Here is a 27408-nt window from a genome sequence, read left to right as displayed (position 1 = left end):
GAGATGGGGTGGTGGCGGCGTATGGGTAGATGTCCACCGTGGCTTTTCTGATTTTCGGGGGGCTGACCAGCGATTTGTATGCCTGTTCACTTATAATGTTGTCCCCGTGTCGATGAGGAATTCAAGCGGGGTGTTGTTAACTTGTAATGTGAGTGTGGGACTGTGTTGGGTGGCCGTGGCATTGTTGAGCGCCCACACATACCTCTTCTTCCGTTGGTCTTCCTCTGATGACTGAGATTCACTGCTGGACGGGGATCTCATTTCAATGTAGTGGACAAATCTTCTCCTCTGAGATCGTCTGGACCCGTCTGATGATTTTCTGTCTTCTCTTGCATACGAGTTCCTTCGGGTCCTGTCTTCTCGTTTTGGTCCTATTTGTTCTTCTTCCCCCCTTCCCGTGGGAGGGCTGAGTCGTGAGCTCCTCCTTCTTTCATGTTGTCTTGGTCTGTTGGTTACAGGTCCCGGCGCATTCTTGCAGGCGCTCTGTAGTGGTCCATTCCGCCGCAGGCGGCACATTTCTGTCCAATGGCGGGGCAGTCGCCCACGGGCGGATATTCGTATCTGCATCGATAGCTCGTAGCGTCGGTGCGTTTCCCGCTCTGTGAGGGGGCGGCAAAGAGTTTGTTGATGGTGTCCGGATTGGATGATGGTTGTTGGATGGCGACCTTGCCTAGATTAACCAGCTGAGACTCTACAGCCGCCTCCATTCTGGCTAATGCAAGGATTTCCTCTAGGGAATCTTTGCTTTTGGAGCAGTTGTTTTCTGAATGATTGTGACATGCAGCTGGCTATGACCTGGGATCTCAACGCCTCTTCATTGGAATATTTGTGAAATTCACAGTATTTCAGCTTGATGCGCAAGCGCATCACAAAGTTGTCCAACAATTCTCCTTTTTCCTGTCTGGTGGTGTGAAATACGTGTCGCTCATAGTCAAAATTGGTGTGGGGGTGAAGTATTCAGAGAGTTTTCCGTGGAGTTCATCATATGTGACAGTGTCTATGTTCATCAGCTCTCCTGCTATGTCCCTGACCTCTGGGCCTACCGTCATGAATAAGGTGTTTTTTTAGCCTTGCGTCATCAATTAGACCAATTGCCCCCGCATAGAACTTAAAGTCCCTCAGCCATATGATCCATCTGGGTCCCAGATTGGAGGTGTCCCTAACATGAAATGGGCCGGGTATAGGCAGGTTTTGTGAGTTGTTACCTGATCCTTGCATCTGTTGAGGATCATCCGCAATGGCTCCTGCACCTCCTGATGACGATGCCACTGGACTTGTAGGAGACGAAATGGTGTGGATGGCTTGCTTGATTCAGGCCGGTGCTTACGTACTGTCCGGGGCTCGTCTTTGCCCTGTGATATCTTGAGGTGCTGATAAGCTCCAGCCTGCACGCACGTGCAGAGTGTGGCTGCCGTTCATGACAGACTTTTCCTCCTTTGTAGGGTTTCCCGCCGTTTCCTGGTTCCCTCGCTGTCGCAGGCAGCGTGTGATGGATGGGGGGGCAGGGTTGGCTCGTCATGCTGCGCACGTGCTGGGGGCCGCCCCGTGGCTAATCGGGCACTCCTGTGCTCTGTGTCTGCTGGGGCGGGCTTTCGCTTTGCTTGCGGCATTGAAGTGAGCCCCTCCACCGGGGCCTCTTTCCCGAAAGGAGCGCCGACGCGCCACGCGCTCGGCCGCGGTCCTCTGCATGCCTTCCTAACAGAGGCACATATCACGCGGGAGCCGTTGTAGAGATAACCTGCTTTATTAACTGCCAGGCATGAACTGCCAAAACCCCTTAACCCCCTCCCACCCCCAATGTCACTTCCCGTGTGGCGGGAAGAAGGACCGCAACGGCGGTCCACCCACCTAACGAGGTGGACGGGCGGTATGCCCATAGGAACAACATGACAGTTATACTGAACATTTTTTCTTCAATGGATTGTTTAACCGAAACAACTCCATCAAAAAAACACAGAATTGGTGTTTAAATATATATATCAGCGGGACGGGTAAGGGATTATAACAGGTAGGGAGGATGTTGGGGTAACATCCTAAAAAATAGGGAAACAGGGGTCTTGGATGGGGGCGCCCCCAAATAAAGAAAATACAAAAATCTGTGATTTTACAATGGAATTTTTGCAGTAAACAATCCATCGAAAAAATGTTTTCCATAAAATCGCATTATCTGTGCGCATAGAGATATAACCGCTGAGAAACATCACCAAATTTGGAAGGCAAATCGCACAGAGCTGGAATCTGTAACTTTTCTAGGTTTGACGAATTTTGGTTCAACAGTTTTCCTTAGAAAATATAGCCTTCTAGTGTGCATGTGCAGCCCAAACAATGCAACTTGACATGTTCTCATTTTATTACGATCTTGAACATCATAACAGTGCAACTGATCACAAACAGCGCTAATTCCCAATGGCATTACTCACTGGGCAGGGACGCGGGTAGAGGCTGCAATGGCAGCGGACCATGTGCACGGGCGCAGGCCTTTCTGCCGATGCCATGCCAATAGGACATAAGAAAGCACATACAGTGAATGGCCAGGAGCCATGCCCCGTGGCCATGCTAGGCAGATAGTGCAGGTTATGGTAAAGCTCCTAGGGCATGGGTTCAGGGCATGGTTGCACGCTATGCCCTACAGGTAGTGCCAGGAGTGGTAGGATGGCAGGGGCATGGCCACAGGTTGAGCATATGCCTGATGGCAATGCTACTATCATAGGTAATAGCATCTGACATCCCACTGGCGAATAAACTGCTCATGACATCACACATGGCGTCACAGACTGCATCACTAATGATCGAAATGCATAACGGTTCATGTTCCCCCAGGTCTTGTTCCTCTAGTAACGAAACAAGCTTTGCATATGGTCCTCGCAGAGCTCTCCATTTAGCCCGTCACTCCTTTCTAACTGTAGGTTCATCTCCATTCTCCCTGCAAAGCTCCTAGGGTTTGCAACAAACCCAGTTTAGGGGAACTTTTGGGGAAATTCTGGCTCTTTTTGATATCTTCCCGGCAACCGTAGTTGTGCTCCAGAGGCTAAATTCAAATGCCAGTTATGAGTGCCTTTTCTGAATTCTTTTTAAGAAGCCTTAAGCTCAGGCAATGAAAGCTCACCACTCCTAGGCATGCAGATGAGAAGGCAGCCTTTGGGCCAAACATATCTCTATAGCAGAACTTGCCTGGCATGTGGCCGACTTTGCCCCATCCATAAAGATCTTGGAGATGCATTTACCCATCCGTAAATGGTTTTCCTATGGACTCGTCTGCTCCCAGCATGGTCCACCAGGGGATTGTGTCTACATTTGAGGACACCTTACAGACTGAAGTAGAGTAGGTCATGACTATATAGACCTGCTTCGGAGATAGTGGTGCCCAGAATCCTTTTCAGCCTGGAGCACTGTATCAAGCAGCAGACTCTGATCAACATCTTGTGCAGAACTCAGTACAAGGTATATAATGGGTCTGGGGAACGCTTCGATCTGCTTGGCTATTTTGTAGAATCGGACTCGGACAATCCTATAGGGAACAGGACAATGCCTGAAGGGTCGGCCCATCTAGCATGGGTGTGTCACTATTCTGGACCATGTGGCAACTTTCATGAATGAATGCCCTGCCCAGGTTGTAGTTTTGAACATCTTTTATCCTGCACTGGGTCCTATAGCAGCTAGTTTCAGTAAGTAACAAACAGGTGCTCAGCATACACAACCCACGGCCATTTGTAGAGACAAACAGTGTTCTATCATGCTCAAGATGCAAAGCAATAAGGAAAAGATGTTTTCTCCCGGTGGTGAGCGCAACTGCTACTAGACGCATGAGGGAGATGACGTCTAACCTCCCTTCAGGCCAAGATCCAAACAGCACAAGGTGTGAGGCTCCCTCTTTGGAGAAACGTGGACTCCATGGCCAAAAGCCACATAGGCGGGTGACACAGAAGCTGGAGATTCCGAGTAAGCGGGCCACATAACTTGCTGACCCCAGAAGAGGACAGTATTATCATTATTATTATGGTATTTATTGAGCGCGAACCTAGCTTCATGAAGCAACGAAGCAATTTACAATCACAAGGGGAAGAACAGAGTGAGGGAGGAAGAGAAAAAAAGGAGTGGGGAGCTAACAGGGGAGGGTGGGCAATTGGCAGCATGGGCGGAAGACCGTGGTTAGTAGATCACTGTGTCTCAGGTAGGGTGGGGAGTGCAGGGTGTGTGGACCGAGGTGTTAAGGAGGAGCCATTCCTTGAAAGGGAAGGTATTGAGCTGTTTCCTGAACCGTAGAAGTGATGGGGGCAAGCCTGATGTTGACAGGGAGGAGGTTCCAGAGTCTTGGAGCATAGACAGAGTAGACCTGTCTCCTGGTTCTTTCCTGCGTACCATGTTATAGTTCAAGTCTGGAAGCACAAAAGTGATGTGTGGAAGGTTTTTAATGAATCTGAACCACTAGCATTGCTCTGGACAACCTTGCACACCACCGTTTCTGAAAACCAGGTTTACAGACAGTGACACCTGAGAAGTAGGCACACCCTCTGGCTTACTAGAGACAGACCCCTGGAGGATTCAGTTTTAGATGTTGGGTTTGCTTAACAGTAGTAGCAGGAAGTGGCCCTCTTATGTAGAGAGAGCCCCTTTTCAGGGGCCAAAGGAGCACCCCTAAAGTAGTGTATTTGTCTTCAGGAAAGGCAGTTCTTCCTCAGTGTGGACAGTCTGTCACCAGGGAAGAGCAGCAGTCTTTCAGTAGGGTGGATAGCAGTGCTCGAAGTGAGCGGCAACGGTCGGGAGCGGTGGTCCACTACTTTTATTTTTTACTGTTAACAGCTCCACTACTTTTTGCAACCATTTTTACCATTCTGGAACTGTTCTTTGTGAAGTTAAAGCACACTTCTCCACTTTACCGCCGGATATGAGTTACAGCTAAACTGAAATCTATTTAGTGGTTCAATGTTTTTTGGGGATTTTATCAAAAATAATCTTCCTCAAGTATTACTTGTCAGTGTCATTGTGTTCTTTCTGAATAATTTCGTTATTGTACTTTTTGCTTTATGGTTTCTGCCCCTTTAAACTACTTCGTATGGATTGTTGGGTCTTTTAATTCATTAATTGGATATTTGCTGTTGGGGTACAAAACCCTCTCCCCTAAGCTTCCCTTCTATTTTTACAAATTCACTCGTGTTTTTATGAAGGGATGTGTCTTTGAGGAAGATATTTTTGAAGCAAACGTTTTCCTAAAAGCCATTACTAGAATGTAATTTAAAAAAAGAAATACTAAGGTTGAGTAAGTAAGACTCGGAGCGGTGCACAGGTAAATTAGAATATGCCTCAGACGATCTCTACATAATCTAGAGTAATGAACCCTTCACATAGTCTTTCTTCTGTGTTCTGACCCCATTTTCCATGTGTCTCCCAGGTGTGTAGCTCTGCATCCGTACAAAGCTCGTGGACCCGACGAGATAGACCTCCAGAAGGGCGAAGGTGTGCGCGTCCTGGGACCATTCCATGAAGGCTGGCTCAAGGGGATGTCTTTGGTCACCGGGAAAAGTGGCGTCTTCCCGAGTAGCTATGTCATCCCGGTGTTCAGGTCAGACTCGGTTTGTAACATAGACCTTTCAGCAAGTGACTGAGTGTGGAAACAGATGAAGTGAAAAAAGAGAAGGTGATAAAATGTTAATGTTAATGGCTATTTATACCGTGCACTTTCACCACCGCAGTGGTCCCCTGGCACTCTGGCGGATCTGAAAGCAAGGGGGGGAGGGTTAGGGCGCGTTAATAGGACGAAGTTTGGAGAAAGAGCAAGGGAGCTCTGATGTGCTGTTGGCAGCTTCAGTTCGGTTAACACCATTCGCTGAGCTTTTTTGGTGTGGTATCCGGTCGGAGTCCATCGTGTGCTGTTGTGTAAGGCTCTGTGTTGTGTGTTTGTTGTTGCAGTGTGGTGAAGTGTGTGCTGGTTGCTGTGGTTTCAAAGGTGGAGTGAAAAGAGTCCACAAGCAAAGAGAGTGAGAAAAGAGTGCATGAGAAGAGAGAAAGTGAAAAGACGAGACATTTTAAAAAGTTTCAGAAGAGCTCGTGAAAAGAGAGGGATTGGAAGCCACGGCACTAAAAACAACCTGTGAAAGGAGCAGAAGGGAAGAGAGAGGCCTTGAAAAGAGTTGTAGAAATGGCTCCAGTGAATGGGCAGCAGGGATACAGGAAGGGGAAGCAGCAGAATCCAGCAAACAATACGTGTGGGCTCGTCAATTCACCAGACAACCAAATCCCAAAGGGTTTCCAGAATGACCTTGAATATGCAAATAATCTCAAATGGCATGTTTTATATTTAAATGTATATCAGACGTATTGCTTGTGGCTGTGCCCAAAGTGTATTCTACTATTCAGGGATCGGTCCAACGATCCCAGCCCTAACGAGCGGCTGTCTCCCAATCCATGATTGGGGAAGAGTGGAGACAGCATGGACCAAGACTTCTGCTGTGAACACATGAAAGCACTAACAGTTCCCAAGATCAGACAGAAGGGACATGGTGGGACTCCAGTCAGAATCACGGGCCAAAACAGGTCCTGGAAATAAGTTTCAAAGTGGCCCTATATTACACATGTTCAGCAAGCCCAACCCCTTTCTTATGAGAACATTTGAAAATAAAACAGGTTACCACACAAAAGCGGCCAAGGGTGCAGGGGCCTACTGGAAAATCTCCATAATTCCCTGTAGACCAGTCCACCCTTGTGCCCTCTCCCAATAGATGAGACAGGCGTAGGGGGTGATGCGGGCAAAGAACAGACTTGATACATTTGCCGTTGAGCTGTGATAACAATAGACAACTTTGAAGACAATGTTGTCTGAACCGAAGTTGTGGGTGCACCGAGGTACTGTACAATCCACTGATACTACTCCTAGGGTCAAAGAGCAAAACTCGTACTCTTAGGTTGAAATCCAACATGTGTTCCAGCATGACTAGCTACAGCTGAAAGGTGCAATGAACCCCATAAACCAGGCATTTCTTTTTCAGATGGGGTACAGCGTGGTTCTCATTCACTGGGGTGAAAATGATATTGTCGATTAGGGCTACAGAGTATAAATGATAATGAGGTGTTATATAGCGCTTTACATAGAACATATTTACATACAATATCGCCCAGTCAAAGTTGGTACCCATTTATCAACCTCAGAAGGATGAAAGGCTGTGTTGGTCTTGCAGGTATTAGGACCTGCAACCTGCAGATCACACGCAGATCGCTGCAGTGAGTGCTCAACCCGCTGAGCTATCTTACCGGCTCAGTATCTGAATTGCTGAGCCCCTTTACTGACATCAAATTAAGGTGGGTGTTCTGCTGTAACAAGTAGGCCTCTACTGCTACTAAAGGCATATTTATACGGAGGTTGAAACTCTGGATAATCCAAAAGTCAAATATTATAGGAGTGGTCTCTCCGGCTGGGGTCTGCAACCTGCAGCTCGCCAGATGTGTGGGACTACTACTGCCATGATCCCTCACAACTGACTATTTTTTCATTTATTTATTTAATGCACATGTAATCAAATAATGACTTTGTACAATCACCGTCATAAGACATTTCCAATATAAATGACATCCATAAACTTCATAAAAGCAGCATAAAAAGGAAACATATCCAATTCATAGGTCAAGTTCATCAAATATTTCCATAAAATAATCGCAATAGTTAACACCATCATACATAAGATTAAGATCCTCCCCACCCATAAAACATTTCCAGAGCTCCTGTTTACAAAATCTAAAACAATCATTCCTGTATTTAGTGAAATATTGGTCCCTAATGGCGTTCAAACTTAAACAACCAACAAACAAATGCCTCATAGTTTCATCAACAAATTCCCTGCATAATTTTACAGACCCGCTGTTCACAGGTAATGCCAATGCGGGCACGAATGATTTCAAATGTAGGCATACAGTAACATTTATTTAACATATATTTCCTAACTATAGAAGTGTTTGGATAGGCCCTGAGGAATTTAGGTGTGGTCATCCTTTCATCAAGATAGCCAATTACTTCATTACTGTTTTTCTTGGTAGCCAGATCAAACTGCTCCCCAATGGGTCGGTCCAATAAACCTCAGTCTTGTTGCCCATTCCAAAAAGCAGTTGCGCATGTGTTTTCCGGTCACTATATATTTTATAAATCATATGAACATGAGCGGACGGTACCATTTCCTTTATTTTCCTATTTAGCAATAATAGTTTTAGTGACACCGCAGTGCCAATACTATACAGACCACACTCAAGCGTTATGTACTCACAGGTCATATTCTGAGGAAGCCTCAAGAGTGTTTTCAACGATTTCCCGTCAAGAGTTTTCGGTTCTCTGGTGAATTTGTGCCCCCATACCTTCACACTGTATAACATAAGGGATCTTATATTTGCCTGATAGATGGAAAGAACGGTATTAATAGTATGACCCCCTGTTCGTCCCAATGAACTTTCTCTGTGTACCAAGTCAAAATGTACCTCATCATGCATGTACTCCCAACCACCTCGACCCGACTGTCATTTAGGATCCACACAGTACTACATCTTTTTTTCCGACCCATTCTGTACTCCATAACTTACCAACATTAATCTGGAGTCCATTCGATATAGCATTGTTCGAAAGTGCATTTAGCCTTTTTCGTAGTGCCTAAAGGATATAATCCTTAATCGCAGTGTCACCTGCGTACCCCAACCATGATACGCCGTGCTTCCCACACTTAATTGCACTGATGTTGGCTACATCGAGGGCCTGTTGCAAGTCTGTCAGATATAGATTAAGTAGAGTCGGTCCAAGTATGCACCCTTGTTTGACACCAGGACAAGTAGCAAACCAGCTGCATAGCCTCCCTTCCCATCTACTCTGATGTGCACTCTTGTGTTGGCGTGTAGCCTTATGATCATCATTAGTAGACCTTTAGGGTTTCCTATGGCACGCAGATGATACCACAATCGTTCTCTTATATGGTATTGAATGCCGTTGAGAAATTGATAAATGCTTGACACACCGTAACCTATCGCCCACACCAAGTGTGCTCAGAGAGGTTAGTGTGACAAGATTATAAACCGTGGAGGACCCTTTTCCAAATCAAGTCTGATTGCGAGGAATTATATTGTTATCATCTGCCCATGCATCGAGTTCCTTAAGCAGAACTTTGGCAAATATTTTTGATGGAATATCCAACATCGCTAGCATATGATAGTTGCCTGGAGTACTTCTACACCCTTTTTGGTACACCAGCACAGTGTTACTATCAGTCCAAGAGCTGGGTACAAAGTCAGTGCTACTTATGCAAGCCATCAAGTCATGTAGTGCCTCAGCCTAAACCAAGGGAGAGTTCTTCACCAGGACGTTGCATGTGCCGTCCGACCTAACAGCTCGGGAGCAATGTAACTTTTTGATAATACACAAAATTTCAGTGATAGAGGGAACTCCATTCCACTGTGCAGCATAATTAACAAGAAGCTTGTAATCGGTGTTACACTCAGCTATCATACCCAGAGTACTACCAATATGATCCTCCCCGTCTTTGCTTGACACCCCTGAGATCAGAGAATGGGGGATATCGCAACTGACTCTGCTAGCCATGGTGGCAGTAGTACTGCATCACGTCTGGAGAGCCAAAGGTTGCAGACCTCTGGAAGACTCTTGTGCTGGCCTCATGACAGGCTCTATACATCTGGGTGTGTACGCTGGGGACTGAGACGGGACGATTTGGGGGATTATGATGTGTGCTGCTTTTAGCATGTTTCATTCCAGATGCATCTCATGCCGTGACAGCCATGTTTCCAGGAGCATGTACAGACTTGTTTTCTTCTTGTTCTGCATGAAGTGCGCGTTTCGATACACTTTCCTTATCAAAATGGTTTCCTCTAAAATAAAGTGAAAAGCAAACAGAATGGTGTGTCCTGCTATTGTACATGGCCTCCAAACCCGTCGGCTGCCCGACCCCCAATAGTTACCCGAGAAAATGGCATCCGCCCATTGAGAAGGCTGGATCGGCATCCCTCAGAGGAGTTCCACAGAATATCTAGGAGAAGAATAAAGAGTTACTTATGTTTAATCAACCACAAAATTGAAGTAGTCCAACTATATAACTTCTATTAAATACATTGCATCTGATGTGCACCTATTGACTGTATATTCATCACAATGTGGCTCTGTATACAGTATGCACCTCTACCTTTTGGCCAATGATTTCCCCCTGAAACCACCTCCATCACCCCCAATCATTCAACACTCTCAAAGCCAGTTAACATTATTTTTAGAACGTTTTTACTTTTTGAGTGATCTAGGATGTCTGTCGACCTGTGTCTCGGCTCAGTGGGGAGGAGGTCCTTGTTACGACTTGCCCTGGTCCTTGGTACGACTTAACCTGCAGTCACGCAGGCCAGTCGGACTATCGCTGGGGGCACCCAGCACATTAATTTGCAGTGACAGTTGCAGGCTGCTCACAGGCACACAGGCCAGCTCGAGAGTTGCTGGGGGCACCTAGCAGACCCACACACAATTCCAGTGGCAGGGATCTCCCTGTCGTACAAGTGGGCTGGGATCACCCAGCAAACAGTCCAAGGCTCTGTAGGCACATGGGACAGGTGATACACGCAGGCTGTGGTCGCACAGCCACATCAGGTAAGGGGCAGAATTGCCACGCAGGTGCTCAGTTCTGAAAAGACAGACCCTCTGCCTGGAAGGCCGCGCTGGCACACCGTGGAATACAATACACATCAGGCAGGAGTCTGGTGAAATTGACCGACGAGCAGGAAACTGCTTGTCCCTTTTATTGGGATGATCACATGGTGCACGCACACGTGACACAGCACGAGCCTTCAGCAGGGACTCATTATTCTTAAAGGGAGAGCACACCACAGTCCTGAGGAACAAAGGGAGATGGGCTAAGAGTTGGAATGGCTTCCAGCAGGGTTTTTTAAACGGTTGGGTGCGCACCCTCTGACAAATCAACTTCCGGGGCACCAGTGGCCTTGGGATGAATATTGGTTTCTAAACCATCAGTCAGCCCCACACCTCTAGTACAGCAGAAGGGATCCGAACAGATTGGAAAAACAAGCAAATTATAAACCTCCTTGTCCAATGTTGGTAATGTGGACAGAACGGCAGGCTTATCTCGGCAAGGTCATGGATTGTTGGTTAGTTGCAACACAACGAAAATACAATTATTACCCAATTATAAAAGTGACTGTCCAGTCAAGGTTGTGTACAAATATCAACTTTATTATTATGACAACAGACAGTTCTAGCACACTATAAAATAAAAATACAACCCACCCTGTAAGGGAATGCAGAGGATAGACAGTTTGAAGACGGAAAGAGGATGCACTCTGTATACTGACAGGCGGGTAGTCAGTAAAGTAATTAATCCCAGTAGTTCAAGGATACTTCCTTTCAGCACAAAGGGAGCAAGGGGTTGTAAAATGTCACTAGGGGCCTTCGGAGAAGGATCGGGGGACAGCACCACAATGTGACTTGTGCTTCTAAGAAATTCTTGGTGCTCGACAGTGTATTGTCGGTTTTAGGGCGCTTTGCAGCTTCTGCAACAAAGTTCAAGATAGGAGACAGCTATGGGTATCAGGTAGCAGGCAGTTTGGCGAGCGAGGCTGGGTGGACGGCTGCAGGCTGGCCTACATGGCAGCTCGGGGTCAGGAATCATTGTCTCAGTGCTGGTTGGTGGGTCTTAAGCACTAGTAGGGGTGTCTCAGATGACATTAGCGACTGCGGCGTGACAACAGTCAGTGGTGCAATGGGTTGCAGCTCGACCGGTTTGACTGGCTCCAAAATGTCCTTTAAGGTGGACGCTGGTTGATGCTTGTCGATGCACTCCTCCTAGCTTCTTCACTGGGCTTGTGTCGTAGTTTAAGGTGGACGGCCCAAAGCTGAGGAGAGTGTTGCAGGCACCAGCCTTGTCCATGGTTTGGTTCAGAGACTCTCTGGCACTTCCCACCTAGGAAGCTTGCTGCAGAGCCTATCAGAGTACGCTTTGTGCTGGCTGGGTACCCATTCTGGAGCTGTTTGGCGGGCCCTCTGGATTCAGTATCCCCCTCTGTTCCCTGGGAGATATTTAGGAGAGGGGTCTTGCTTCCATCCTGGGAAATCCTGACCTTCCCTCACTGGCGGAAGCTGTAAGGCAGGCTGTACCTTCAGGCAGGGTCCAAATGAGTTATTCTTGTTACTCCTTCCAAAGCTTTCAGATGATCTGCCAAAAGAGGGGCTCAGCCCCCTTTTAAAACCAAATGGACCCCACTGATGATTGGTGTGGGCTAAGCCTACCTTAATGGACCAATCCTGGGTCCCCACCAACAATCTTCTGTTATGCGTAATGTCATAACCAGAGTGCTTTGCAACAGGAAAGGTAAAGGGGTGAAAACATGTGCTGCTAAGTCCCACTCATCTTCCTGTCTGTTGTGGATCAAAGGGTCTCTCTGGTTTATTGAGCTCTATGTGGTTCCTGATTAAAGGAAGGTCTCCCTTGAGGTTGTGGTAAGAACAGATGTTCTGTCCCCATCAAATCACATACTCCTGACCTCAGAATGGGGTCCACTTGGGGGGTTACCTACTGTAAACACGTGTACCAGAAATGACAGCCCACTTTCATTGATTATAAAGGGCGGGAGTTGGCTTCAGATTGACACAGATGCATATCAAAGGTGTTGGGGTTTCCTGTCTTTTGTTAGCCCTCTGATCAGGTCTCATGGTCCTGCTTAAAGGGGTAGTTCACTCAGAAATTGTACTGTATTGTAAAAAGATTGCCTGTAACAAAAAATAAATATAAACAATTTTTTACAAAAAGTTCCTATGTCAAATATTTGGGAAATGAGCCCCGAAGTCAAGCACTAGGTGGCATCCATTTCGTACCATGACTCTGCTCTTGCAGCAGTAATCAAGAAAAAGCCCCTGCTGGGAGCTTTTGCTTATAGCTGCCGGAGAGCAGACAGTGCTGGCAGGCTACAGCCTGCCAGTATTGTATTCATAATTGCAGTTACTTTAGCTTGAGGTTTTCTGGGAGCCTAGGAAACTTCAAGCGAAAGTCACGGCAATTATTGCCCTGTACTTTCTGTTTCACCTCCGAACTGATTGAGGTGGGAGGTGTAGTATTTATAATTGTGGTTAATTTAGTTATAAGTTTCCTGTGCTCCCCCGGGCCGGGGTTTGGGGGGTCAGGACACTTGAAACAAAAGTCACAACAATTATAAATACTACACCTCCCACTGATCGTAGCGGTTGGTGTAGTATTCATAATTGCTGAGACTAAAAGCGAAAGGCACAGCTATTATGAATACAACCCTGCACGCTGATCGCGGTTTGCAGCTTAGTAATTACAATGCCCGTACTTTCATTTTAGGTCTCCCGGGCTCCCCCGTGCTGGGGGAGCCTTGAAGACTTGAAGCAAAAAGCACACCAATAATGAATACAACGCTGCATGCCAATCGCGGCCGGTGGCTTAATATGTATAATTGCTGGTACTTTATTTTTAAGTCTCCCGGGAGACTTAAAACAAAAGGCACAGCAATTATAAATATTAAGCCGCACGCTGTGATTATAATTGCCAGTACTTTGGTTTTAAGTCTCAAAGGCTCCCCCGGGGCAGGGAAGCCGAGGAGACATAAAACGAAAGGCACAGCAATTATATTGTCCCGGGAGGATAGCTCAGCAGCAACGTGCTCACCTTGGAAACAAGATGACACAAAGCAACACAGGTTCGATCCCCGGGTCCGCGCTTAGAAACCTCTGGGTATTAAGCGCGTCATAAATACGCAACTGAGACATACTCGATACCGCCGGGGTGTGTGAGTGCTTTAAAAATGCAAATAAATAAATATATTAAGCAGCACGCCGCGATTATAATTGCCGGTACTTTTGTTTTAAGTCTCCCAGGGTCCCCCGGGCCAGGGGAGCCCAGTAGACTTAAAAAAAAATCACCGCAGAGTACAGGGGTGGGGGCAGCATTCACCAGGAGCATCGGACTCCAGAAGGAGCCTGACAGCATTCTCTGCTCTCCGGCAGCTCTCCCACTAGGGGCTTTTGCTTGATTACTGCCGCAAGAGCAGAGTTAACAAGAGGCTTGTTCACTTCACAAAACTCTGAGGCTCATTTTCCAACTATTTTACATAGGAACATTTTGTAAAAATACGTTTTTTAGATATATTTTGTGTCATGGGCAATCTTTTTAAACAATAAAATGTTTGAGTTAACTACCCCTTTAAATGAACTCTGCTTAGTATGCAAGGCTGCCACCAGCAGAACTGACAGTGGAAACGGCGGATCCATGGAGCCTTTGTTATTTAATTAGGCTGGACATGGCAGGAGGAAGGTTTTGCACTCCCCCTTTTGAGATGCCTTGATGTATTCCTGGGTGTCACATTCCAACTAAAAGTGACAGGGAGGACTGCACCTGCAGGCTGTGTCCACCCAGAGTACACAGGCTATGTGTATGTTGTGCGGTGAACATAGGAAAATGTGTGCAGATTAGCCCAACACATTTTCCAAAGGTTGATCTACCATCATACAATTTCATATAAAATTTCTAAAAAGCCCAGGTTAGCACACACCCACCGTGTCGATGGTCAAATTCCTCACACCCCCTGATGTAGGCCGAAAGCACTATAGCTTGATAGCCATCGTAAAGTGACCAAGCAGTGCAGGCTCCATTATGGCAATCATATGGCCCTTTGCCCTGAGCCTCCCGCCCATGCCCAAGTTCACTAGTGGAAGAAATATAGACTGTTTAGAAATTAGTTCACTACCCATGGCGCAGGGTGGCAAGAGGGGAAGAGAGCTGCCAGAATGAAAGAAAAAAGAGGGGAGCCAGAAAGGGAGGAATGAGGAAAGAGCAGGAGAAGGTAAAAGAGGAACCATGATGGGGAGGGAGAAAGGGCGAGATAGTGAGAAGGGATTCACAGCCTGAGAGCAAGGGAGACCAATGCACGGAAAAAAGGGAAGAGACACAACTGGAGGCACAGAGAGATAGGTGGCCGCATCGTGAGAGCAAAGGTTGCATTTTAGGCATCAGTAGGTCATCCAGTCCAGTCTGTTTTTTTCTTTACATATTGGGGCTTACGTTTATAATTGAAAAAGCAGAGCTTCGGTTCCTGTATGCAAAGGGAAAACGGATTTGATGGGACCCCACGCAGACATAGGACAATTTTGGGGACATATATGATAATATGATCACTTTTGTTTTTATAGTGCTTCATTTCGGATATTAGTATTAACCGTGATTACAAAAGGATCTTTATGAGATATAATGAACTGTGATATAGTATTTTAGAGTTTTGAATTGGATGTTTTAGTGCGAGATTTCTCGTTTTTATGGAACTATAATCTGTTAGGACGTTTTAAATCAAATTAGGTTCACTCGTCCGAATTTGAATCACATGGGAAAAAATGTATTCTTATTTTAAACAGAAATGTATTGCATACATGTGTTGTTTGTTTTGTTTTATCATGTTGGATTGTTAGTGTGAAAAGTTGTTATTCAACTGTATGCACTTAAATAAAGCAGCACCAAAAAAAAATTGTTTACCAATTTAATGGTATAGGAAAAGGGCTGCACCTGCCCGGTCATGATGTTAACTTCCAAACCAAACTGCAGGCTTGACTCATGTTTGTGGCAAGCGCTCATCTTGCTGAGCTATCTTTTGAACTAGGGGAGGAGAAACAGTACTGGATGAAAAAAAAGGAGACAATGAGAGGACTGGAGACCGAGAAGAGACAACAGTGGGGGCTGGTAGATGAAAAACGGAATGGGTGCTTGAGGAGTAAGAAGGGGGCACTGAAGATGAGAATTAAAGGAGAAAGAGCACGAAGGGGGTGCAGGGAAAGGAAAGCCAATCTTGGAGGGGAAGAGCAAAGGTTAAGGAGAAAGGAGAGCGAACAGAATATTGAGGTGAAAGAGAACAGGGTGGAGAAATAGAAACACGGGGGAAAAGAGAGTGCAGAGGGAGATGGGAGGGAACCTAGGTTTGAGAGCGACAATAGCAGGAGGAGGTGAATGAGTGGGATCGAAGAGAGAGAACTGGCGGGATGGAGGAGAAAAAAGAACTGCAGGATGGAAGAGAGGCAGCGTGGGAAATGGGGGGAGTGCATGAGGGCAGAGAGAATGAGAAGAGAAGAAACAGAACTGGGGGTAGGGGGAGAAAGGAGGAAGGAGAATGTTAAAGGGAGAAAGAAAAGGAGAGAAATAGGATCTTGAGGGGGTCGGGGGGGTGGAGATATAAGGTCTGCCAGAGGAAGAGAGGGAGAGAAAAGAGCCAGGGCAGGAATAAGAGACGGGAAAGGGAGATTGCAAAGGGAGAGGCCAGGCAAGAGGAGAGGGAGGCTGAAGGTGATAGAAGGGAAGGTGAGGGGGTAGTAGAAGTGGCGCGAACACGGGCTTGGCACTTACTTTTCGTTTATATGGACGGTGTTGCCTTCCTTTGGTTATTCCAACAAGCCAAATGCCTCTTATTTGCGTAAACGGGCACACCCTCCAAAACACGTCTTCATCTTCCTCAGAGACGCGACAGGTTGCAGAACTGTGCACGCTGTCTGCCCCCAGCACCCACTGTGACCCGGAGGGCACTGGTAATGCTGCATGGTCTCGGATCGCCTTCCACAGTCTTTCCTCTCCTCCACCAGAACTTCCCCTGTGCGTCCCCCACTAGCCATCCTATAGTCCCTAATTGCAAAACCTTTGCCGAGGGGGTAGCGGCGCTCAGCAGAGGAACATTTGAGGGCCAACAGGCTGCAGTTTAGGGTGACCAGATTTCAAAACGAAAAATCGGGATGACCAACAACATAAAAGAGGGACTACCCCATTGCAGCCCATCAATTACCACCCCTCCCCCAACATACTCCCAACACCCAATCATATTTCCAGCACTTCTCCTTTTTATGAACTGTATATGATCTCATTTGTGCAGTTTTGTCTGTGAATCTTGGAATGTTAATTCAAAACAAGCGTTTGCTCTAATTGATATATCACATGGCGTGCTGTACAATTATTTCCAAGCCAGCCTCTGTAGCACAGTCAGTAAGTGTTGTGACTTGTACCTGAAAGGTTTGGGGTTCAAGGCAATCTTTCAGCCCCAACATTCTGAACGTGTTGTGAAAAATAATAACAATTTTAATTATCATTGCCGCCAAAACATGCAAACCCCGGCAGGGTTTCTAAAATGAAAAAAACTCCCGGACGAAGGGTGATTTTCCGGGAAAACCGGGACGTCTGGTCACCCTACTGCAGGTAAATCAAGAGATTTCCAGAACAGTCACTTCAAATGGAATATCCTAGCTGGACCAGAGCCAGAAGGAAAGGCTGCCGCTGCAGGTTCTGGAGGGATAGGTTTCGTGGGGTGTCCACGAGGTTATTATTGCCTTTACTCCACTACTAGTCCCCTGTTTTCCCTCTTCGAACCTCAATACTGTTTGTCAAAGTGAACCCTGAGCAGTGCTAGAGTCAACCATGGGTTCCGGTGTCTTTCTTTCAGGGCGGCCATTTTGTCCCTTCCCCTGTGAGCGCCTTACTCGAGGTGAAGTCAATTGATATCCTGAGTGACAAGAAGACGAGAAAAGGGAGGGCAGCGCCAGCAGCAGGTCGGGCAGGTTTTTTTTTTCCTTCGATGGGCCCTGGCTTGTTATGTCGCAGAGCCAAGATACGTGATAAATAAATTAAAATTCAACCTAATTAAAAAGATAATGAGAGCAGGAATAGCTGCTGGAAAGGGCCGTCGAGTCAAGGTTAATGCAAGGTAAAGTACCGCGCAAGCAGATGAGGGCCACAGAAGCAGAGAGGGCCACGGCAGACAAGGGTCTCCTGTTCCAAGCACCCTGCCCTGTCGCTGCCAACTCATGAATCATAGAACGGCTCAGCCATTCATCCAAACAAAGGTCGCGGAACAAGCACCCTTGGGGTGGGCAATGCAAACGCTAAGCCCTTTGAGTGGCAGGAGTGCTTTTCGTGTGTCCACAGAGGCGCCTATTATCCACAGAGAAAAGAGGCCGGGAGGCTGCACGGCAGCTCAACTCCGAGGAGACTTAACATGACACAAAACACTGAACGGTTTGTTTTTACAATAAAAGTATAGGAACGGTAAAACATATTTAAAAGAAGTAGAGGAGCACCGCTCCCGACCGCTCCCGGCCACTTCGACCACTGCTCCTAGCCCCTCTCACACACACCCAAATCCCCCCTTGCCCGCCCATTCAGTATTTTGTATCGTGCTCCCTCTGACGCAAATCATGTTCATGGCGCTCTGAATTCCTGCCAGGAACTGAAACAGACAAGGATTCCATGCAGTTGATGATGACACGCCCCTGCTTAACCCTACCTAGAGCTAGTCAATTTCAGAGGTAGCTAGCTGCCTCTTGTGCAGATTGTGTCCCATTGAACTGAGCTTCAGCTGGGAACTAAATAGACAGAGGACAAGGTGAGCTTCACTATTTTGTTTTCTTTTCACTTCTTGGATTATTATCATTTGTACATTGTTCTCTGTAGCTCATGTAAGTTTCAGCGCCCAGATGACTCAGGGTTTTGGCTGCGCTATACAAATAAATAAATAGGTATCTAAAAAAAAAGAGGCCTCAATTTTATGAAATGCTGATGTGGCAGTTGCTACTGTACTCAGGGAGATGTTTTGAACATGGTATACCAATCTGACAGCAAGCACGGTGATGTCACCTATCAACTGCTATTACAGGCTTCGTCCAATGTTCCAGGCAGCGTAGTTAACTGGGGCATTATTTGGTCATGGAACTCTATATATAAAGTATTTTAATGCCACTTGCAATATACTTTTATACTTACTATAAGGTGATAGTCTATTGCATTACTGCTCTCTGCAGTGGGTTATGCCAGCCCATGATGTCCTCTCTACAAGTTATAGGACTGCGCTGCAGGCAAAGGCCTAAAAGAATGGAGGGGGCCTTAACGGTCAATATAGCGCAAGGGAGAAAGGCCTTAATTCGATTAGAACATTCAACCTAAGAAGGGTAGAATGCTCTGTTTAAAACTGCGGCAAAGGAGAAACATTTGAATGCTGGGAGAGAAGATGTATGCCAACCGTATTTGCCCTGTGCCACTGCATCTTCAGCAATGCAACTGCCAACATTCCCATGTTCTAATTAAGCATTAACGCAGGCTTTTATGAGCCCGGAAGCCCAACTCGCAAGGGCGCCAAAGGAGGGCTTTGGGGTTCATGAAGCCCATATTGTCCCCCGCCTGCAGGTAATAATAATGCTATTAGCACCCGTCCGTACAATAACAAAGAACAGGGCAGCCACTCGATGGCCTGGCTGTGGTTGTCCTTTTTCGGTGTTAGAGAAGAAGAGGAGCAAAGAGGAAGCGTTCGGGGAAGGAAGTGGGTCATGGTCGTGGATGGAGGAGAGGCGCAGCACGCAGGACGAGTAGGGCACAAGTAGGTATTGGAGAGGGGGGGAGGTGGGGAGAATGTGGCATGGCAGTGGAGACATCAGCAACTGGTGTGGGACATGGAATCCTGGATGACATCAGGATTCATAGCAACACAGACCCTGGTTCGTGATTGGGTCCCATGATTCCAATGTTCCACACAGGGTGCTAATAGGTCAATAATGCCTGTCTCGGAAGGCTGTTCTCCTGGTAACAGCCTGCTGCTGAGGTAATGGGTGGAGCAAAACGAAGCTAAAGGCGGCAGACCACCAGGGACGTAATTTTAGGGGGTACAAGTGTTTGCCCCCCAAACTCCCAACTTTCGTGGCACACCATTTTGTCCCGCTCATTTGGCAAGGGCCCCTTTCCTTTAGATGTCATGTACCCCCCCCACAGAACATTTTCAGCAGAGTTACTCCTCTGCAGACCACTGGCAGGCCATTACAGCACGCCAAGGAGGCCATTATCTCCATTAGCACCTGCTCACAGCGATACAGTATGGAGGGCACCTGTGGGACACAAGTGCATGCCACGGGCAGCATGAGGGAGAGGGGGGGTATCCCACACCCATCCAGAGGGAACCCAAATGTAACCTTTCTGGGAGCAGGCCAGAAGGTGACAAGGAAATGCAGATGTGCAGAGGCACAGATATGATATGATATATGATATGATCGTTTATTTATATAGCGCCTACACACAAAGTGTTTCAAAGCGCTTCAAGGCAAGGGAGGGAACAAGAGAAAATACAACCACATTCTTACAGGCCATGAACAGTAAGGATGTGAAATTAACTATTGTACTCGGCCTGACGACCTTTCAGATAGTGCAAGAGCTAAGACATAGATAAGGAAGGGAGGGGGAGAGTGGGAAGGAAATGGAAACAGACAGGCGACTACCGTACAGAGAAAGGGGTGCCGGGATTCGAGCCTGTGGCGGCACTCTGAGTCACGTGGTACAGAGAAAACGCAGGCTCATTCCAGCAAAGAAGGCCCACGTTCTCTCGCGCCTGCTTGGTCAGCTCCAGGACCCAGCTTTTAGTACTTGCTCTCTGCTCACTCTAAGGCAACGGATCGTCCTGTTGTTGATGTCTAGAATACATATTGAATCTGTACTGTTGGAAAGAAACCACGCCACTGTGCAATGCGTTGACAACACCTAGTCCAATGAGTCTAATATCAAAATAAACTTGACAGGCCACCTTTGTAGTTCACAGCAACTGTTGACTTGGAGATAGTATTATTCTGTCGTGTGCTGTTCCCCAGCAGCTCCCCGAGTAAACAGGTGAGCATAAATGTCTCCCTACCAACTAATGACTGGTTTGTCAACAGAACCCAGTTCAGTAGAAAGGAATCTGAAGCGCCTTACAGACGGTTGGGCATCAAGAAGACGGGTTCTTGTGCCAGGAATCCTGTAATGAACTACTCAGCATTGGTATGTAGAGTAGCGCGTGGCCTTGAGGAGCGCCCCGTAGGCCCAGTTTCCCACAGAAAATTACAAGGAACAGTATCCTCAGAAAGTGAAATTCCTCGCTCTGCTGGAGGGTCACCAAATCAGTTGATGTTATCCAGTGTTGTACACTCGAAGTTCATTTTGTTATAGCGATGGGGATGAGCCGGCACATGGTTCGTGTCAGACTCTGGAGCTACAGCATTGAAGTTGTTATATAATTGGAGACGCAAATTAAGGGAGTTCCTTCAGACTAATCAGTTGAGGCATGGCAGGTGTTGACTCATCTGCATACCTAAAATGCCTGGCTCTGAAAACAGGCATTGTGATGTTGCAGCCAATTCTAATAGGTTATTAGCACCCGGGTGGGGGAAGCCAGCCAATCAGATGGCTAGGAATGAGCTAGGTAAAAGCCAGCATCTAAAGCCGCCTGACGGCCGGCTCCCCCCTCCACCATCTTACCCCTACCCTCCGTCACTCCCCTCCCCCCCGGACTCCATACTTACCTTTTTTCGGCTGCGGCTGGTGCCGTCGCCGCATCCGCTCCTTCCTCTCGCCTCCCTCTGGCCACCATGGAAAGTGAAGGCGGGTGGCAGCCATCTTTGGAAAGGATTTCCTTCATGCAATGGTATGCCGCGCGCCTCCACTGTAGGAAGAAAAATAATTTTTTTGCACCCTGTGTTACCTCTTTGGCAACCCGGGGTGCTAATAGCCTTCATCCCCCGGTCCAGGGGCTGGAACAGGGGATAACGGCCAGGAGTCCTCGTTATCGACCGTCATGCCATACTACAGTAGCAAGGATTTCAGTTTCTTATTACAAATGAGTAGTGCTGTCACAACTAGACTTTAAAAAGAAAATTATGCATGGTGGGTATACAGCAGGTATTTTATTATATGTAAGATAAACTTTTTTTTTTTTTTAAAGTATTCCAGCACGTTTATGGGCTTGGGCGGCTGACTCTGGGGGGAGTATGTTAAAGTACCCAGAAGATTGTGCAACAATGCACTTGGCTACAAGACATTATAAATGCTACATGGGAACAGCGCAATCCAGACCCGGTACAGCTATTATTTAGCATAGCGAAAACTCAAACATGGGGGTTGTTGAGATTGATACTTATAATGGTAAGCAGAGGAACTCTTCCCTGAACGCCAGTTTATAGAGCTTTTTTACATTTCAGGCGGTCCAGTTTAACTCTAATTCCCTGGGCGAGTGTGTTCCACAATACAGGGCCTGCTACTGCCATACCCCTCTTTCCTAACCGCCTGATCTGGAAGGTTCTGAAGTTCATTGCTCGTGCTCAAGCTCAAGGCTCGTGTGGTGCCAGAGATTTTCTGGACTGTTCTCAGCGCCGCTCTCCTGGTGATACTCAAGAACTTGAACTCAGTTCTCTATGACAGCTCCTCTTAAGTAAGCAGACGACGAGGGGAGCTACCCTGTTCTAAGTGGCCTGTAGCCTATCGCTGTCTTTTTGTAGGAGCCCCCAAGAGGTGGTTACCACATGCACGTTCCCTTCTGCTGTGGGGTTGGAAGGGATGTTCCAGGGACGACCATCCTAAACTTGTGTCTATCGCATTTTGGACTTGGACGCTGCCGGAATATCCTGCTGTCAAAATGTGTACCTTTCTGTTAAGTTCATAAACAAGGCAGCTGTCAAGATGCTTAGTATAGGGAATTCCTAGGTCGCCATCTTACTCATGCGGTGGGTGGATGGCATTATTAAGGCACAAGATGTGGCACGCACCCTACTTATTAATGCATACATTATACAGAGAAATCCCTTTGAGCTTGCGGCAAGTGCCTCGTGCTGCATATTTAAGCAATGTTTTTTAACACCAGCATCAAAAGTGTGTTCTATACAATGCAATAAAGATTGACTCATGATTGACCTTGTTCTAGGTGTCCTTAATGAGCCACTCCAGAATGCGTATGAGTTAATATTTCCGGCAGAAGAGTCACAAAACCAACTGAGCATTTACTGTAGAAGCTACACAGGGATGCATGGTGTGAGGTGGCATGGTCTGAGACGTGTAGGCTGCCCATTGGCTGTTGCCCGGTAAGGATCTTGCTTCGCTGGGGTTCGTGAGTTCCCCATGAAATTCTCATAGTGGTGTCACAATTGCAGGTGAGTCTGCAATGATAACCGCCACAGACCTCCCCCAACACCAAATAACTAGGAAATACAAGGCACCGATCCTTAGGGTGAAAGGAAACAGAAAGATAAGTGGGAACGCAGCAGCGGTACAGAGATACCCACCTGGAACAGAAAGAAAACGAGGACATTTCTAAGGGCACAGGAAGTAGCTAGTACGACAGCTTATGCAAGCGATCCCTCCCAGGCAATGTGTGGACAGTACATGGAGGCAGGAAATATAGGTGGGTGACTGGTGCAAGGGGCAGAAAGAGCTACAGCTCTAGAGATGGATCCAAGTCCCATGTGGAGGCAGTAGGAAGTCGGTGTCCAGGGCAACGGATGTTGAAGATCCAGAATGAGAACCCAGGGCAAGAGGACATATCAACAATTCCCAGCCCGACAACCTAAGGACATCAACCAGAGGGAGGACCCAAAGGAAAACCAGAGGGTCCGGGAAGGCCGCAGAGAAGTACCAAAAAAGGGATCCTGGAGCCCACACATGGAATTACAGGGAGAATTAATAGGACACTGTGCTTGGTCCCACAGTGTAAATTAGATCCTGAGGGGAACAGAATAACCTGGGGAAAAGCACAAGGCGAGACCCAACCAAGGATCTATAGCAAATTCATGCTAAGAAAGAGGAGAATAATCGTTCCCAAATTCTCAAAACATACCCAAAACAGAAATGTGAATAGACCGGGTTGAAAAACCCCACACGTTAACAATACTGAGTCACAAGTAGTGCGCGTTGGAAAGCGTTAGTCATTTCTGGCTTCCAGGTATCATAGGCTGCAAGTCCTGCAAGAGGTGATGGCCCACAAGCATGGTTTACCGATCGAGAAAATCCTGTGCATGCACGATGGTCCCTCCGGAACCCACAGACTAACAGATGCGCTCTCATGTCGAATTACATGGAAGGAAGGTGGCTGGGGCAAGCACCAGTCACACACTCCATATGGTGCACTCGGGGGTAGGTCTTGGGCTGACCGTGAGATCTGCCTTTTGGGATAAGTCATTGAAGGTGAGGGATATCCCAAACTGTGGGCCATTAAGATTGATTCACTGCACCATGCACATCTCATACAATATTGACTTACTCCAAATAACAGAAGCATATTCTAATTCCCTCGGTTTTGAGGCCCCATCATTTTGTTCCCACAGCAGGTTATGTTTTCGCAATAGGACACTTAAATGCACACATTCTGCCCATGTAAGAAAGTTACAATATTAGGATGGAACTCCTTAGAGCTGCAAGGGCAGCACACTAGACCGGTGATGGGCAGGAACGGAAGCAGAGCAGCAGATGACTACGCGGTTCAGGGGGCAAGATTGGTGGGTATGATAAATGGACGAGACGGATACAGTAAAAAAGTAAGGTAGAGGTCTAGATAGTTAGACTGACAGGCAGATGGACAGGTATGCAAGTGCTCACTTAAATGATCGACAGACAGTGGGTGAATGTGTATGAAATAAATGGAGAGCTGAATGAACAGAAGGAAGGATTGTACGATGGACTGATCTACGAATGTATGGATGGACTGGTGAATGGATGGGCAGATCGATGCACAGATGGAAGGATCTACCAATATTTGCAGGAAAAGACCCATCCTTTCCCAATTATGGACTTTCACTGTTGTTGCTATCACTCTCCCAATTGGTGGATGTGTATATTGATCGAGTGCAAGTTCAATTGGCTTTTTAACTACTATTGTTTCTTTATCGCTAAAAATGGCAAAGGTCTGGGCCTGCACTATGTCAGAACCTCAAAAGCAAAATAATAAATCAGAAAATGGGATTCTGCGTTTACATGTGATTTCAACCAATTAAATTACAGAGAATGCTGTAATAACAAAAATGGTACAATGAACAATATCACATTTTTTATTCTTTTTATTTTGGGGGGTCCGCCCCCAAACCGCCCATTTTCCTATGCTTTTACGCCCACCCTAAATGCCTCCCCACCCTTTTAAAGTCCTTTACCCCACCCCCATATACGTTTTAAACAAAAAGTTGATATTATTCATTATAACATTGTCGTTATTACAGCATTCTCAGTAACCTAATTCGTTAGAGTGATCTCTTAGATAGTTCTCTTCCCGGCGGCCATTTTGACACACACCTACAGGACATTGCGTCCAGTGCTCATCTGTCCCAATTGATCTTTTATGCTCAAAAAGTGAAAACCAACCCTAGTTGAGTCAGAGAATGGTGCCCTTAGTGTTTTTTGCATTACTGATGCAAGGATACTATTTTATTGACGTGGTCATTAATGTGTACCTTTTCAAATTTTCTTAAGCAGGAAAGCTCCACACCTCATGGAGTCCAGGTCCCTCCCTCTCACCCCTGGAACCTTCAGCTCTGTCTCCCTATCCTCTATGGGCAGCGCATCAGAAAACACAGCGGGTAAATATCGGAGGTCAGTCTACGTGCCAACAGCGGTGGTGGCCCCTGTCAGGAGCTCCGTGGGGCCTGCCCTCTCCGCACAGATGTCTCTGAGGAGGGGACGCAGCAGTGTCAAAAAAAGTAAGTGGAGAAACTCATGAGGCACAAACACTAGATACAGATGCACGCATTTTCATGCAGCACTAAATGTTTATGTTAGCATGTTTGTAGGATCTCCAAAATTATGAGAGAGAAAGCAATCAAAGTACAATGAGATACAGGAGTGCAGTCCAGCATCACACTGTGTCACACATCAAATTTCTGGTTGCCTGTTACTAACATCAGTGACATTCACTGATTATTCCCAGAGCCTTTTACGGAACGGGAGCTTTATATCTGCGCGGCAAACTGTTCAGCTATGTACCATCCGGGCAGTTCCGCTCGACCAATCAGTTGTTGCTTACTGTTCCTCGTTTTGCACAGACTACTGTTGCGGGAAGGGCCTTTTTGATGCGGGTTCTATTCGACGGAATTCTCTACCTATTCTTTGCGCGCCCTCACGGAACATCTTGCATTTAGGAGAGCTTTGAAGATATTCTTTTTACAGTAGACGAGAGATCCAGCTCCTTCTCACTGCTGGCTGTCTCCAGCGCCATGATACCCTCGGGTCTAAGTTGTGCTTTATAAGTTCTGATTCATTCATTCATGCACACTAGAGTGCATTGCCTACAAAAGTCCATAATGTCAATAAAAAAGAAAGTTAATGGGAGCTACTATGGGATATGCTACCATATAATGTGTGCGCCCTTATTGTGCTAATCTGGATTGTCCCTATTACCAGTAATGGTCCACATTTATTTTCTGCTCTGTGAAAAATTAAGCACCACCACTAAACGGGAGGCTGACACATCTAAACCAGGCCAGAACTTGCCAAAACCCGCAGGAAAGCAAATTGAATTATTGTTGGACTGGGTTCACTTTGAGGTCTTTATTCTAGCCCGGCTGGCATCCGGCAGAATTCCCACAGACCGTGGCAGCAATTTCACAATGACTCGAGTTCACCATCATTCTAACTCCGATGCAGCGTAAGCTCGATTCCATGATGGCTTGGATGCCGTTTCACATTAACTGAATGACCGCAATGTGATGCCAACCTCTATCCGATTTCTTTTTGACCCAGGAGAAGTTCATGGTGACTCGAGAGCAATTTCATGCTAAGTTGGGTGCGATTTCATGCTGATTTATGGTCAGTATCCTAATGACTTGGGTGGACTTCCTTGTTGACACCGGGAGAATGGGCCGCCATTTAGAGTGATATAATATGATATGATAGGTTATTTATTACACGCTTAATACCCTGAGGTTTCTAAGCGCGGACACAGGGATCGAACCTGTGGTGCTCCGTGACGTTTTGCTTCCAAGGCGAGCCCATTGCCCCTGAGCTATCCTCCCGAGACATTAAGGTTGGCTTTAGGGACAGTACCATGGCGACTTGCATGTGATTCCACCTTAATACGGGGAGCAATTCATGCAGTGTTGAGAGACATTTCTCACTGCATTAATTACAATATGCATGCATGTAGGAGGCCATGCTACCTTAACATAGTGCTATGTCATGCTGCAATAGGGACCTTTCCCACTGACACTTAGGAATTATATCACTGTGTGTGTCAAGTAAATGGCATGTCTGTGGTGATGGCATTTTTATGAATATTAGCTACAAAAGAGTTTGCATTGGTGTAGGGAATGTCATGACAACGTCAAAAGAACTTTAAGCACTTTAGAATGCACCACTTTTCATGTTTGCCTTTGTGAGGACCACTATAGGGTTATTTGTCTTAAATATACATTATTTTGGGAAGTCAAGCCAGAAATATATTGTTTTTCTACCTGATGATAAAAAAAACCTGGCGGCGACGTACTAGTGAACCCCATTTTATTTTAATAAACATTTTTTAGGAGGACCATTAAAATCTGCTACGCAACTAGTACTTTGGGAATTGTGTCCTATTGTGGAAAAACAACTCCTCACGAAAGGATGTTCAAATTGTGTACTTTTGATCCTGTTT

The 27408-nt window shown here is 46.6% G+C and overlaps 1 protein-coding gene across 3 annotated transcripts in view; it reads left to right on the top strand.

Moving 5' to 3' along the window:
* Window positions 1–27408, top strand: part of SH3RF2 (SH3 domain containing ring finger 2) — a 274927-nt gene that overhangs the window by 217351 nt on the left and 30168 nt on the right. For 2 of the 3 annotated variants that reach the window (XM_069652447.1, XM_069652448.1), the window contains exons 7-8: window positions 5390–5560; window positions 25254–25480. In XM_069652447.1, the coding sequence (XP_069508548.1) occupies window positions 5390–5560; window positions 25254–25480 (398 nt within the window). The remainder of the gene's footprint in view (window positions 1–5389; window positions 5561–25253; window positions 25481–27408) is intronic. The other variant, XM_069652450.1, reaches the window with a different exon arrangement.

Source organism: Ambystoma mexicanum, chromosome 3p (assembly GCF_040938575.1).
Source record: "Ambystoma mexicanum isolate Mex_15411 chromosome 3p, UKY_AmexF1_1, whole genome shotgun sequence".
Classification (NCBI taxonomy): Eukaryota; Metazoa; Chordata; class Amphibia; order Caudata; family Ambystomatidae; genus Ambystoma; species Ambystoma mexicanum.
The sequence above is the reverse complement of the archived record's forward strand: the minus strand, read 5'-3'. Positions and strand labels throughout refer to the sequence as shown.